Genomic DNA, 12,885 nt, shown 5'->3' on the forward strand with positions numbered 1-12,885 from the left:
TCTGTGAATTCGATATTTTGTCCATTAATTTTGTCCATCTTTTGTTGTTGAAGAATTGCAATTAGTATGTTTATCTAAATGCAAAAAGAATCATCAAATCGAAAAAAGTGTTCAAGAATTGTTGTTTAAAAAGCGCGCACTGGAGAGCACTTGCTTTCATTTCATATAACTTGTGAGAGCGTGAGCCAACGTCGGTCCTCTTTGTTTCCGCGTCCACATATGTAAATTAAGCGATCGGTTTTTATTGTCTCTTCAAATTGCACTCGAGATTAATTCAACAAAAACGCAAACATGATGAAAAATAACAAAAGAAAGGGTGTAAAGTGTAGAATTAAATCATGCTCACGAAGCTATAGGAACGGCCCTCTTGTGCGACTTTTTAAATTTCCCAGCAATGACGCTCTGCGCCGCGAATGGATCGCGAGTTGTGGCTTACCCCAGGATATTGATACGCGCAATGCGTATCTTTGCGATATACATTTTGAAAAATTCTGTTTTCACAAAAAGAAAATAAGATCAGAAGCAGTGCCTACCCTACATTTGCCAGACCCTTCGCTGATGCCTATAGACATTCCTAAAGCACCGGATAATATGGACGAAACCCCGTTTTGTAGGGAAGACAACGCAATTGCCAAAATTCCGGTATTTACAAATAAATATATGACGAATGTAAGCAAACATTTTTAGGTTTAATGATAATATATGCTAGATTTGCAGGAGCTTCGTGGACACAACACCAGCTGTGGAAGTATGCCGGGCTTGCATGACCAGCTCAGTGGCACTCGTGGATATCTTCGACGATCAGAGGAAGCCCAGTCTGGCAGATATGCTAAACGACTGTGTCGCCTCCATCATAGTCCAACGAAATGATGAGCTACCGCAGAAAATATGCCTCTCGTGCATTTGTGATCTGCAAACGGCATTTGCGTTCCAGCGCAGGTGTGAGGAAAGCCACCAAAAGTTACGCGAAAAGGTTAATAAACGTAAGATGGTAACTGCCATAAATATGGAGATGCCAGAGGAAGTCATAGACATAGTTCGGCTCAGAATGGAAATAGACGAATTATTGAGCAATGGGGATAAATTGCCAGATGATCAAATGGAATTCCTGCCTGAAGATGAATGCAAAGCAAATACACCCATAAGTATTTTCAGTTCTCGGGACGTTAATACTATGCCCGCCTTTAGCTCCAATCAAAGACAGTCTAGCCTTCTGATGCATAACACAAATCTAAGCAACAGCGAGGTTAATGTCCGGTCCGAGCTACTTGGAACAGAAAACTGGGAGCTGGCCGAGCAAGATAATGAAATAGGCTGCAGTAAAGAAAAAAAGGATACAGAAGATAACATTAAAGAAAAACAAACTGAACTAAGCTCAAAGAACTACGAAGAATGCACCGTGGAGAGCCAGAAAATTTGTAATCCTCTTGCTGTTAACGAGCCTGGAATAGATGCTAAGGAAAATGAATTGAAATGCCCATACTGCCAAAAAGCCCATAAGCATAAATCTCTACTAAAGGTTCACATTCGTACGCATACGGGCGAACTACCATATCAGTGTCCTCACTGTCCCAGAGCCTATAGCACGTTCCCCACTCTGCGCTCACACATCTATTTTCATGGAGGTAAAACTACCTTTCAGTGTGTTTACTGCAAAAGACACTTTTTAGAGAAAGCCAAGTACGATGAACACACGCGCTATCATATTGGGCGCAAGGCTTTCAAATGTTCACAATGTCCAAAAATCTTTGCTAATTCTGCATCTTTTAAAAACCACATTAGAGCTCATTCTCGAATAGTTGCTAAAAAGAACCCATTTATATGCCCACACTGTACTAAGATCTTTAGTTGTAAATCTATCCTCGATATTCACATTCGTATGCATACGGGCGAACGACCGTATCGGTGTCCTCACTGCCCCAAAGCCTTTATAAAGTTCGGGCTTCTGCGCGTCCACATTATGACTCATGCAGGTAAAGTTACCTTTAAGTGTCCTCACTGCACAAGATACTTTTTAGAGAAAGCCAAACTCGATCAACACATGCGCTATCATATTGGTCACCAGGCTTACAAATGTCCACACTGTCCAAAAATCCTTGCTCGTCCTTCAAGGCTTACAAGGCACATTAGAACTCATGCCGCAAATAACAGTGAGATAAATATCCAGTCCGAGCTGCTTGAAATTGAAAACTGTGAGCTGGCCAAGCAAGCTAATGAAATAGGCCCCAGTAAAGAAATAAAGGATACAGAAGATAACATTCAAGAAAAACAAACTGAACTAAGCTCAAAGAACTACGAAGAATGCACCGTGGAGCGCCAGAAAATTTGTAATCCTCTTGCTGTTACCGAGCCTGGAATAGATGCTAAGGAAAAAAAATTTAAATGCCCACAATGCCCAAAAGCCTATAAGTGTAAATCTTACCTCGATGTTCACTTTCGTAAGCATACGGGCGAAGTACCGAAGTATCAGTGTCCTCACTGCCCCAAAGCCCTTTCCAGTTACCCCAGTCTACGCTCACACATAACTACTCATTCAGGGAAAACTGCCTATAAGTGTCCTTACTGCAGAAAATACTTTTTAGAGAAAGCCAAGTACGATGAACACAGGCGCACACATGTTGGCTACAATGCTTACAAATGTCCACACTGTCCAAAAATCCTTGCTCGTGCTTCAAGGTTTAGAACGCACATTTTAACTCATACCGCATATAATAGTGAGCCAAATGTCCAGTCTGAATGGGTTGAAATAAATTACTATGAGCTGGACGAGCAAGATAATGAAATAGTCTTCAGCAAAGAAGAAAATGATAATGAAGATAACATTAAAGAAAAACAAACTGAACTAAGCTCACAGAACTACGAAGAATGCTTTGATGAAATTGGCAATCCTCTTGCTGTTAACGAGCCTAAAATAGATGCTAAAAACAACCAATTTAAATGCCCACATTGCCAAAAAGCCTTTAAGAAAAAATGTAACCTCGCAAATCACATTCGTACGCATACGGGCGAACGACCGTATCGGTGTCCTCACTGCCCCAAACTCTTTAAACAGTTCGTGCGTCTGCGCAGCCACATTGTTACTCATGCAGATGATGCTCCCTTCAGGTGTCCTTACTGCAGAAAATACTTTTCAGAGGTAGATAAGCTCGATGAACACACGCGCTATCATATTGGGCACAAGGCTTTCAAATGTTCACACTGTCCAAAAATTTTTCCTCGTCCTAGCTTGCTCAAATCGCATCTTAAAACTCATAACAGTAAAATGGTTGAGAATTAAATTTAGGAAATTCCAAAAACCCAACCACAGTCAAATATAATCATAAATATATTGTTGTATATATCAATCATGGAGCAAAAATAAACAATATCATTAAAATGGTTTTATAATAAGATGTTATAATTGAGAACATTTTAAATTCTGAAAAGTCTATTTTGTGAACGATGTGAACTTATTTTCAGTTATATTGCGTTGATTGGCATAACGATTCATTTTGTTTATAATGTGACGATAAGTTCATTATCTTGGCATATTCTTCTAAATTTTCTAGTTCTTAATTTTGTTGATCTTGTTATAGATTTCGGTACTGCTTCAATTTATACTGACTTTATATTTATGACCAGCATAGGATATAGCAATAAACTCTTAACCTTAATTTTTTAAAAATTGCTATCATATATAGTTTCACTAGCTTCACTAACTGACAAATTATTTATTGTAACATCAAGGAAACTGAAATTTACAATTACATTTATATTTAATTATTGAAAACAAACAAGCAAACAGTAGTTTTGGTATTTTAGTTTCATACACTTTAAATCCACAATAGCCTCCGCCAAATCGAAAATTCGATATTTTTAATGATTCATCATCGATAGGTAGCAGCTATTATTCGCTTATCCACTAACCAAATAACATATAGACTGGACAAACCCTACTTTTGAGGGTGACATTCGATATTTCTGCGGCTGGTCCAAACTCGCCTTCGTTTTTGTTCGGGTTCGAGACATGCCCGCATGCTCTCAGAAGCAAGAGAGTAAGAATACATATGGCCTGTGTCGGGGAACGGCAACGCTGTCTTTTTACTCGCTCACTCTACAAGAAACTGCTGTGGCTTACTCTCATCCATATGATTTGTGCGATAGAACGGCATCGCTGTTTTTTATCTCGCTCCCACTACAGGAAACTGCTTTGGCTTACTCTCAATGCTCTTTCAATTTGTCTATGTACCGTTTAAATGTTTGTGTGTGTATTTGTCCGCACAAGCAAAAATGCGCCCAGAAATTCAATTTTTGTCAAAAGTCGGTGGCATATCTTCCCTTTTGAGGGGACGAGTAATATGAAATAATGAAAGGGTTTGCCCCGTCGATGCGAAATTCTTTCATTTTAGCTCGTTCTTCTTCGAAAGGGTACCTAAGCGTTGGCATGTGTGCATTTAAAAGTTTTTGGACTTGCTATTCACGCATACTTGCGTATTTTGTATATGAATAGAAGCATTTATGCGCTTGTGTGCCTGTTGGTCCCTGCCTGCCTGTCCGATGCAAATTTGGCAATATTTTTGGACTTCTGAATTTCGAGCTCTGCGCACACACACACAGAGACACAAATGTGTGTGAATGGGCTGATCATGGGCGCAAAATTTAAAAATATCATTTTTGGCACGCGTCTGATGCGCGCCCTTCTTTTTATGATTTAGGGCTTGAATTGATGAATGAATGTTGACCCCTTATTACCTGAGCACAGGAAAAACATGCTCAATCAGTTTGTTTTAATTTTAATAAGAAAGAATTGCAAGTGGTTAACTGAAAATATTGTTGGTGAATCGTCAAATTCAAAAAATGAAAAAGATTAATATTTTAAGACAATAAAATTATGAATACAATAAATATATAATCGCTCCTTTTTTGTATTTCGCATATTTGAATATTTTAAAGATTTTAATTTTTACACAAATTTCCGCTGGTCATAAAATTATTTAAGTGATCAGTCACTTGACCTACATATGCAGGTGCAGGTGTTTGCCAAAAGTTGACCCTTTCGGCCCAACGGGCTGCTGCAGGTAATAAGGGGTCAACATTCATTCATCAATTCAAGCCCTAAATCATAAAAAGAAGGGCGCGCATCAGACGCGTGCCAAAAATGATATTTTTAAATTTTGCGCCCATGATCAGCCCATTCACACACATTTGTGTCTCTGTGTGTGTGTGCGCAGAGCTCGAAATTCAGAAGTCCAAAAATATTGCCAAATTTGCATCGGACAGGCAGGCAGGGACCAACAGGCACACAAGCGCATAAATGCTTCTATTCATATACAAAATACGCAAGTATGCGTGAATAGCAAGTCCAAAAACTTTTAAATGCACACATGCCAACGCTTAGGTACCCTTTCGAAGAAGAAAGAACGAGCTAAAATGAAAGAATTTCGCATCGACGGGGCAAACCCTTTCATTATTTCATATTACTCGTCCCCTCAAAAGGGAAGATATGCCACCGACTTTTGACAAAAATTGAATTTCTGGGCATTTTTGCTTGTGCGGACAAATACACACACAAACATTTAAACGGTACATAGACAAATTGAAAGAGCATTGAGAGTAAGCCAAAGCAGTTTCCTGTAGTGGGAGCGAGATAAAAAACAGCGATGCCGTTCTATCGCACAAATCATATGGATGAGAGTAAGCCACAGCAGTTTCTTGTAGAGTGAGCGAGTAAAAAGACAGCGTTGCCGTTCCCCGACACAGGCCATATGTATTCTTACTCTCTTGCTTCTGAGAGCATGCGGGCATGTCTCGAACCCGAACAAAAACGAAGGCGAGTTTGGACCAGCCGCAGAAATATCGAATGTCACCCTCAAAAGTAGGGTTTGTCCAGTCTATATGTTATTTGGTTAGTGGCTTATCTCAAAGCGTTGACGATAGTTCACAACTATCGGAAATTCATCGTTAAGTATTATCGTTGTGCTGCACAACACGACAATCATGCTGTCACCACGTTATCTGCAAACTGGTAATTGCTTATATTTCATAAAAAACACTATAAAGGAAAGGGAATTCTGAGAAAAAACTACGTGGAATAGACATTATCCCCCAATTTTTTGGACATTTCTTATGTAGAGTGACAGAATATGTTCTTTGGTTAGTGCTAAAGCGAAGAATCACCGGTGCGCTTAGCCAATGAAAGCTTATCGATATTTTTTGATTTTGTCCATCTCTTGTTGTGGATATTGACTTACATCACTAAGCGTTAATAAAATCGTCAAATCGACAACAAGTTATTGCTATTTTCGTGTAAATAGCGTCCAAGACGACGCTTGCTTTATTTTTTTTTAATGAACTGCGCGAGTTAGATTGCTGAGTGTGCGTCAAACTTCGAGCAGTCTGCCTCTTTCTTGCTGCATGTGTATATGTTTGTTTAAATTAATGTAGAGCCCCAAGATGCATCTTTGTATGGATGCTGGTGTAGATTGTTGTCTCGCTCTCACTAGTTAAATGGGACCTCCTTTCCCGCCTCAGCATTCGCAAGGATAGGAACGTTTTCAGTTGACAAAAAGCTACTCAAAGGAGCTTTTTTCATTGCTTCTTCAACTGAAAGACGCGATTTATTTGACGAACAAACGCCAAGAAAGCGATGATCGATAAAAGACGAAGTGGTGTCAAGTGCATTGTTAAATCGTGCAGGCGTAGCTACAGGAATGGCTCTCCGGTGAAAATGTTTCGGTTTCCCAAAAAGGAGAGCCTTCGTCGCCAATGGATTGAAAATTGTGGTTTACCTCACGATTTTAATATGCGTGCGTTTATTTGCGATTTACATTTTGAAAAAAAGTCCATTGGCAAAAAGTTTTTAAAATCGAATGTAGTCCCCACTCTGAATCTGTTTGACCCTTCGGACTCCAATATAGACATTTCTAAGGAATTGGATAATATTGACGAAATCACGATTTGTAGCGAAGACGACACAATCGAAGATATTTCGGTATTTACAAATAAATATATGACGAACTTAAACATTTGTATGTTTAATGATAACATATGCTAGATTTGCAGGAGCTTCGTGGACACAACACCAGCTGCGGAAGTATGCCGTGCTTGCATGACCAGCTCAGTGGCACTCGTGGATATCTTCGCCGATCAGAGGCAACCCAGTCTGGCAGATATGCTAAACGACTGTGTCGCCTCCATCTCAGTCCAACGAAACGATGAGCTACCGCAGAAAATGTGCCTCTCGTGCATTTGTGATCTGCAAACGGCATTTGCATTCCAGCGCAGGTGTGAGGAAAGCCACCAGAAGTTACGCGACAATCTAAATAAAAATAGGATGGTATCCACAATAAACATGGAAATGCCAGAGGAAGACATAGAGATAGTTCGGCTCAAGATGGAAATAGACGAATTGTTGAGCACTGGGGATCAAATGGAATTCATGCCTGAAGATGAATGCAAAGCAGATACCCATGATATTTGTACACCCATAAGTATTTTCAGTTCTCGGGATGTTAATACTATAAGCGCCTTTAGCTCCAATCAAAGACAGTCTAGCCTTCTGATGGATAGCACAAATCTAAGCAACAGCGAGATTAATGTCCGGTCCGAGCTACTTGAAATAGAAAACTGGGAGCTGGCCGAGCAAGGTTATGAAATAGGCTGTACCGAAGTAGTAAAGGATACAGAAGATATCATTAAGGAGCAACAAACTGAACTAAGCTCAAAGAGCTACGAAGAATGCACCGTGGAGCACAATTCTCTTGCTGTTGACGAGCCTAGAGTAGATGCTACAAAAAATGAACTTAAATGCCCTCACTGTACTAAAGTCTTTCTGCATAAATCTTACCTCGATATTCACATTCGTACGCATACGGTCGAACGACCGTATCGGTGTCTTCACTGCTCCCAAGCATTTAGCATGTTCGCCGGTCTGCGCTTACACATCCTTACTCATGAAGGGAAAAATGCCTTTAAGTGTCCTCACTGCAGAAAATACTTTTCAGACAAGGTCAAACTCGATCAACACACGCGCTATCATATTGGGCACCAGGCTTACAAATGTCTACACTGTCCAAAAATCTTTACTCATTCTTCAAATTTTAAAGACCACATTAGAATTCATCTCGCAAATAACAGTAGCGCCCACTCTGAACGGGTTGAAAAAGGAAACTGTGAGCTGGCCGAGCAAGATAATGAAATAGGCTGTACCGAAGAAGTAAAGGATAGTGAGGAAACCATTAAGGAGCAACAAACTGAAGTAAGCTCTAAGAGCTTCGAAGAATGCAGCAAGAAAAAGAATAGATACTCGTGCCCACAATGTCGAAAAGCTTTTATGTATAAATCTACCCTCAAACGTCACCTTCGTACGCATACGGGCGAACGGCCGTATAAGTGTCCACACTGCCCCAAAGCCTATCGACTTTTCACGGGCTTGCAATCACACGTCTTTACTCATGAAGGTAAAACTGCCTTCAAGTGTCCTCACTGCAGAAGATACTTTTTAGAGAAAGCCAAACTCGATGAGCACATGCGCTATCATATTGGGCGCCAGGCTTACAAATGTCCACAGTGTCCAAAAATCTGTACTGCTTTTGTATATCTCAAAAAGCACATTAGAACGCATACCGTAGAGAAAAGCGAAGAGCTTGATCCCATTGCTGTTAACAATCCTATAATGGAAGCTAAAAATGGCCAATTTATGTGCCCACATTGCCCCAAAACATATAAACTGTCCTGGAATCTGCGCATACACCTCCTTACTCATGAAGGGAAAACTGCCTTCAAGTGTCCTCACTGCAGAAAATACTTTTTAGAGAAGGCCAAACTCGATGAACACACGCGCTATCACATTGGCCGCCGGGCTTTCAAATGTCCACACTGTCTAAAAATCTATACTAATCCATCATTTTTTAAAGACCACATTTTAGCTCATACCGCAGATAACAGTGAGCCAAATGTCCAATCTGAACGGGTTGAAATAGAAAACTCGGAGCTGGCCGAGCAAGATAATGAAATAGGCTGCAGTAAAGAAGTAAAGGATACAGAAGATAACATTAAAGAAAAACAAACTGAACTAAGCTCAAAGAACTACGAAGAATGCACCGTGGAGAGAGAGAAAATTTGTAACCGTCTTGCTGTTAACGAGCCTAGAATAGATGATAAAACGAAACAATTTATATGCCCACATTGCCCAAAAGCCTATATGAATGAGTCTTCCCTCAAAACTCACAGTCGTACGCATTCGGACGAACCACCACTTCAGTGTCCACACTGCCCCAAAACCTTTAGAAATTCCTCAGCTTTGCGCTCACACATCTTTACGCATGCAGGTGAGACTCCCTTAAAGTGTCTTTACTGCAGAAAATACTTTTTAGAGAAAGCCAAGCACGAAGAACACACGCGCTATCACGTTGGGCCCCGGGCTTACAAGTGTCCACACTGTCCAAAAGTCTGTAATCTTAGAAATTTGACAAAGCACATTAAAATTCATGCCAAGAAAAATGTTAAGGAATAATATTTAGGAAATTCCAGAAAGACAACCACACTCAAATATATTATTATGTGTATTATGTATGTTATATATTATATATGTGTATATACAGTGTAAATGGTCGTTTGTGGACAGCAATGATCGAGCAATTTCTGTCCGCTTAAGAGGAGTACAACGAAAGACAAACAATATCATTAAAATGGTTTTAAAATAAGATGTTGTAATTCATAATTTTATAGGTTCCTAAATTTTAAGAGTCTATTTTGCATATGGTTTTCTAAATTAGTTAAATGTTCAAATGCGATGTGATCGTTTTTTAAAAATTGCTTTAAATTTGCAATGTATATTAAAGCGCTTTTAACTGTGTTTAGCTCACAAGAAACTTCAGACACAAGATCGGTATCCGTATTGCTGTTGTCGTCAATTACAAATACCGTATCGCTACTATCAATTTCAGTTTCTAAAAACTGATGAACATCTAATGGGTTCACATCAGCAGATTCTCTTGGCTCACATCGAGAATTAATGTTGTGTCGCTTGCGCCACCTTTGGAGCCAACCGTTAGAGGCGGCAAAGTCGTCAATTCCAAGGGTCGCAGCGATTTCTTTCGCTTTCTCTTGAATAGCTGAGCCAGATATTGGCGTATTTGGACTTCTTGCTTTACAAAACCAATCGTAGCACATGGAGTCGAGTTTTTTGCCGTCTGCATTCAGGAAGCTTCTTTTCGTATTGATGTTTTCACCGGATAACCATCTCGACCGAATCGTTTCCCTGTCACGAACAATGAGCGCAGCTTGTGTTTTTCCTATGTTAAACCTGTAAACGAATATATTTATAGTTTAATTTTTAGTTAATTTTCTTTGCATATAGTTCTACCTTTTAGCTAATGCACGCACTGGTGAATTATTTTGATCATACGCGCTTATAACCTCCATTTTTTCCTTTAAACTAAGCACTTTTTTCCTTTCCATTCTGATGTTTTTAATATTCATTATTTGAACAAATACTGAAAACACATTATTCGGGGAGATCCCGAAATTTATTTTCGCCTTTTTATGTCATAATGTGCCTCGTTTTTGTTGCTAAAGGATTTCCTAAAGGTGTATAGTCCGCTTCATATTACAAGAGGGTCCAAGAGCTCAAATTGACAGATATTCGTTTAGTTGGCTCACTTAGACAGCTCGTTCACTGAGGACTATTCACACATTAATCAACATCTTATTTAAAATTGTGAACAAATTGATTTTTGTTTTGTTTTTATTCTGGCATATGTATACGCTGTGTTTATCATTAGTGATGTCAACAATCGTGGCATACATTTGGAAATTCGATAGTTCTTGAGATGGTCCATCTTTTGTTATTATTGAACTCGATACCTTAGAATTATTGTATATATTGCTAGCTTATAGCTCTCACCGGTGTATTTATAGTTATTGTAATAAAATATAAAATTAAATATTTTAAATTGCTATGGCACTTGATTTCATCCATAAAATTGCGCGCACTTCCAACAAATAGTTTTCAAATCGTTTTTGCTTTAGCCTGTCGTGCGATACTTTATGCTTATCATCTGTAATATAACATCGATATGTCAACTATCGCGACATATTCTTGAAAATTCGATAGTTCTTGATTTTGTCCATCTTTTGTTGTTGTTGAATTGTAATTAATATGTATACGGTAGTTTCGCTGACATTTGGTGCAAACATTAGCCATGGAACAAGTATGCCGCACTTGCATGACCAGCTCAGTGGCACTCGTGGATATATTCACCGATCAGAGGGAACCTAGTCTGGCAGCTATGCTAAACGAGTGTGTCGCCTCGATAAAGATAGAACTGAATGATGAGCTGCCGGAGAAAATGTGCCTCTCGTGCATTTGTGATATACAAACGGCATTTGCATTCAAGCGCAGGTGCGAGAAAAGCCATCAGGTGTTAAGCGAAAAGCTTAAGAAAAGTAAAATGATGAGTGCAATAAAGGTAGAAATGCCAGAGGAAGGCATAGACCTGGGTCGGGTTAAGATGGAAACAGACGAGTTGTTGAGTACTGGGCACAAAATGGAATGCAAACCTGAAAGGGTATGCCAAACAGAAGTCCATGACAATCATATATCCACAAGTGTTTTCAGTATTCGGGAAATTGATAGCTCCAATCAAAGGGCACCTAGCATTCTGCTGGATAACGCAAAACAAAAGAACAGCGAGCTAAATGTCCAGTCCGAGCTGCTTGAAACAGAAAACTGGGAGCTGGCGGAGCAAGACATAGATCTAGGCCATGTCAAAGTAGAAAAGGATAGCGAAGATTACATTAAGGAGCAACAAACTGAACCAAGCTCACGGAGCAACGACAAATGCACCGAAGAAGTTTTCAATCCTATTCCTGCCGACGAGATGTCTTCTGGCGTAGATACGAAAAAAGGCCAGTTTTTATGTCCACACTGCAAAAAAACGTTTACGCAAAAATCCCACCTCAATGCACACATTCGTACGCATACGGGCGAACGACCATTTCAGTGTCCGCACTGCTCGAAAGCGTTCAGTCAGTCGTCGAATCTTCGCAAACACATCAGCATTCATTCGGGCGAACGTCCCTTTAAGTGTCCCCACTGCCTGAGAGCTTTTATGCGGCACACGGATCTTCAGTATCACGTCTCCACGCATCCAGGCAAACAAATCTACAAGTGTCCGCAGTGCACAAGATACTTTATAGAGGAGGCCGAGCTCGAGGAGCACATGCGGTATCACAACGGCGAGCGGACCTACAAGTGCAAAGAGTGCTCCAGGGAATTTGTCTACGCCTGGCAACTGCAGCGGCACATTCGAACGCACACGGGCGAGCATCCCTTTAAGTGTCCGCACTGCCCGAAAAATTGCATAGACAAAGGAGATTTGGGCAGACACATACGCTCCCACACCGGCGAGCGTCCGCACAAGTGTCCACACTGTCCAAAAGCCTTCACTCGGGCTGCCTATCTCAAAACGCACATTAGCACTCATGCCGAGAGTTCGTGTTAACATTTGTATATAAGGGAGATCATCTTTAGAAATATATATAATATAATATATATATAAAATAATAAATATATATAATATAATATATATATATAATACTCGACTCAAATGTAGATATTGATTTGTATATATTAGTATTTATTCACATAGATAAGAATTAAATATTAAGTTTGCCTACTTATATTTAAATGTATATAATAAAAACATTAAAAAATGTTGAATTTTCTCCATCGATATAAATCAGGTTTTTTCGATGTTGCTACCCGAATTTTATTATAATACGTCAGCAGCTATTTTATTACATTTACATACAAGGAGTTTCCAACGAGCAATAACGTAATTAAATTAAATTCAATTGCCTTTTAAAGTACATTCAAAAACAATTAATTCGATTGCACCTCGT

At 39.6% G+C, this 12,885-nt stretch overlaps 4 protein-coding genes across 4 annotated transcripts; 3 read left to right on the forward strand and 1 right to left on the reverse strand.

Annotated features, from left to right (window-relative positions):
* The first annotated feature begins 33 nt into the window (after window positions 1-33).
* LOC135429952 (zinc finger protein 665-like) lies at window positions 34-3,340 on the forward strand. The gene is made up of 2 exons (XM_064684456.1): window positions 34-642; window positions 710-3,340. Exons 1-2 carry the CDS (start codon window positions 292-294, stop codon window positions 3,275-3,277), a joined length of 2,919 nt encoding a protein of 972 aa, XP_064540526.1. The 5' UTR covers window positions 34-291; the 3' UTR covers window positions 3,278-3,340.
* Window positions 3,341-6,239: 2,899 nt separating this feature from the next.
* On the forward strand, window positions 6,240-10,934 carry LOC135429953 (zinc finger protein 84-like). Its single transcript, XM_064684457.1, has 2 exons — window positions 6,240-6,970; window positions 7,034-10,934. The coding sequence occupies exons 1-2, from the start codon at window positions 6,626-6,628 to the stop codon at window positions 9,491-9,493; spliced, it is 2,805 nt and encodes a 934-aa protein (XP_064540527.1). The 5' UTR covers window positions 6,240-6,625; the 3' UTR covers window positions 9,494-10,934.
* On the reverse strand, window positions 9,670-10,760 carry cag. Its single transcript, XM_064684459.1, has 2 exons — window positions 10,346-10,760; window positions 9,670-10,285 (listed from the first exon to the last, which is right to left on the reverse strand). Exons 1-2 carry the CDS (start codon window positions 10,459-10,461, stop codon window positions 9,703-9,705), a joined length of 699 nt encoding a protein of 232 aa, XP_064540529.1. The 5' UTR covers window positions 10,462-10,760; the 3' UTR covers window positions 9,670-9,702.
* A 79-nt stretch (window positions 10,935-11,013) lies between the features above and the next one.
* On the forward strand, window positions 11,014-12,604 carry LOC135429954 (zinc finger protein 391-like). Its single transcript, XM_064684458.1, has one exon. It carries the CDS (start codon window positions 11,184-11,186, stop codon window positions 12,483-12,485), a length of 1,302 nt encoding a protein of 433 aa, XP_064540528.1. The 5' UTR covers window positions 11,014-11,183; the 3' UTR covers window positions 12,486-12,604.
* Window positions 12,605-12,885: the final 281 nt, after the last annotated feature.

Source organism: Drosophila montana, unplaced genomic scaffold, assembly GCF_035044405.1.
Source record: "Drosophila montana isolate Dmon_TW-CO22-7 unplaced genomic scaffold, ASM3504440v1 contig_2747_1, whole genome shotgun sequence".
In the NCBI taxonomy this organism is placed as follows: Eukaryota; Metazoa; Arthropoda; class Insecta; order Diptera; family Drosophilidae; genus Drosophila; species Drosophila montana.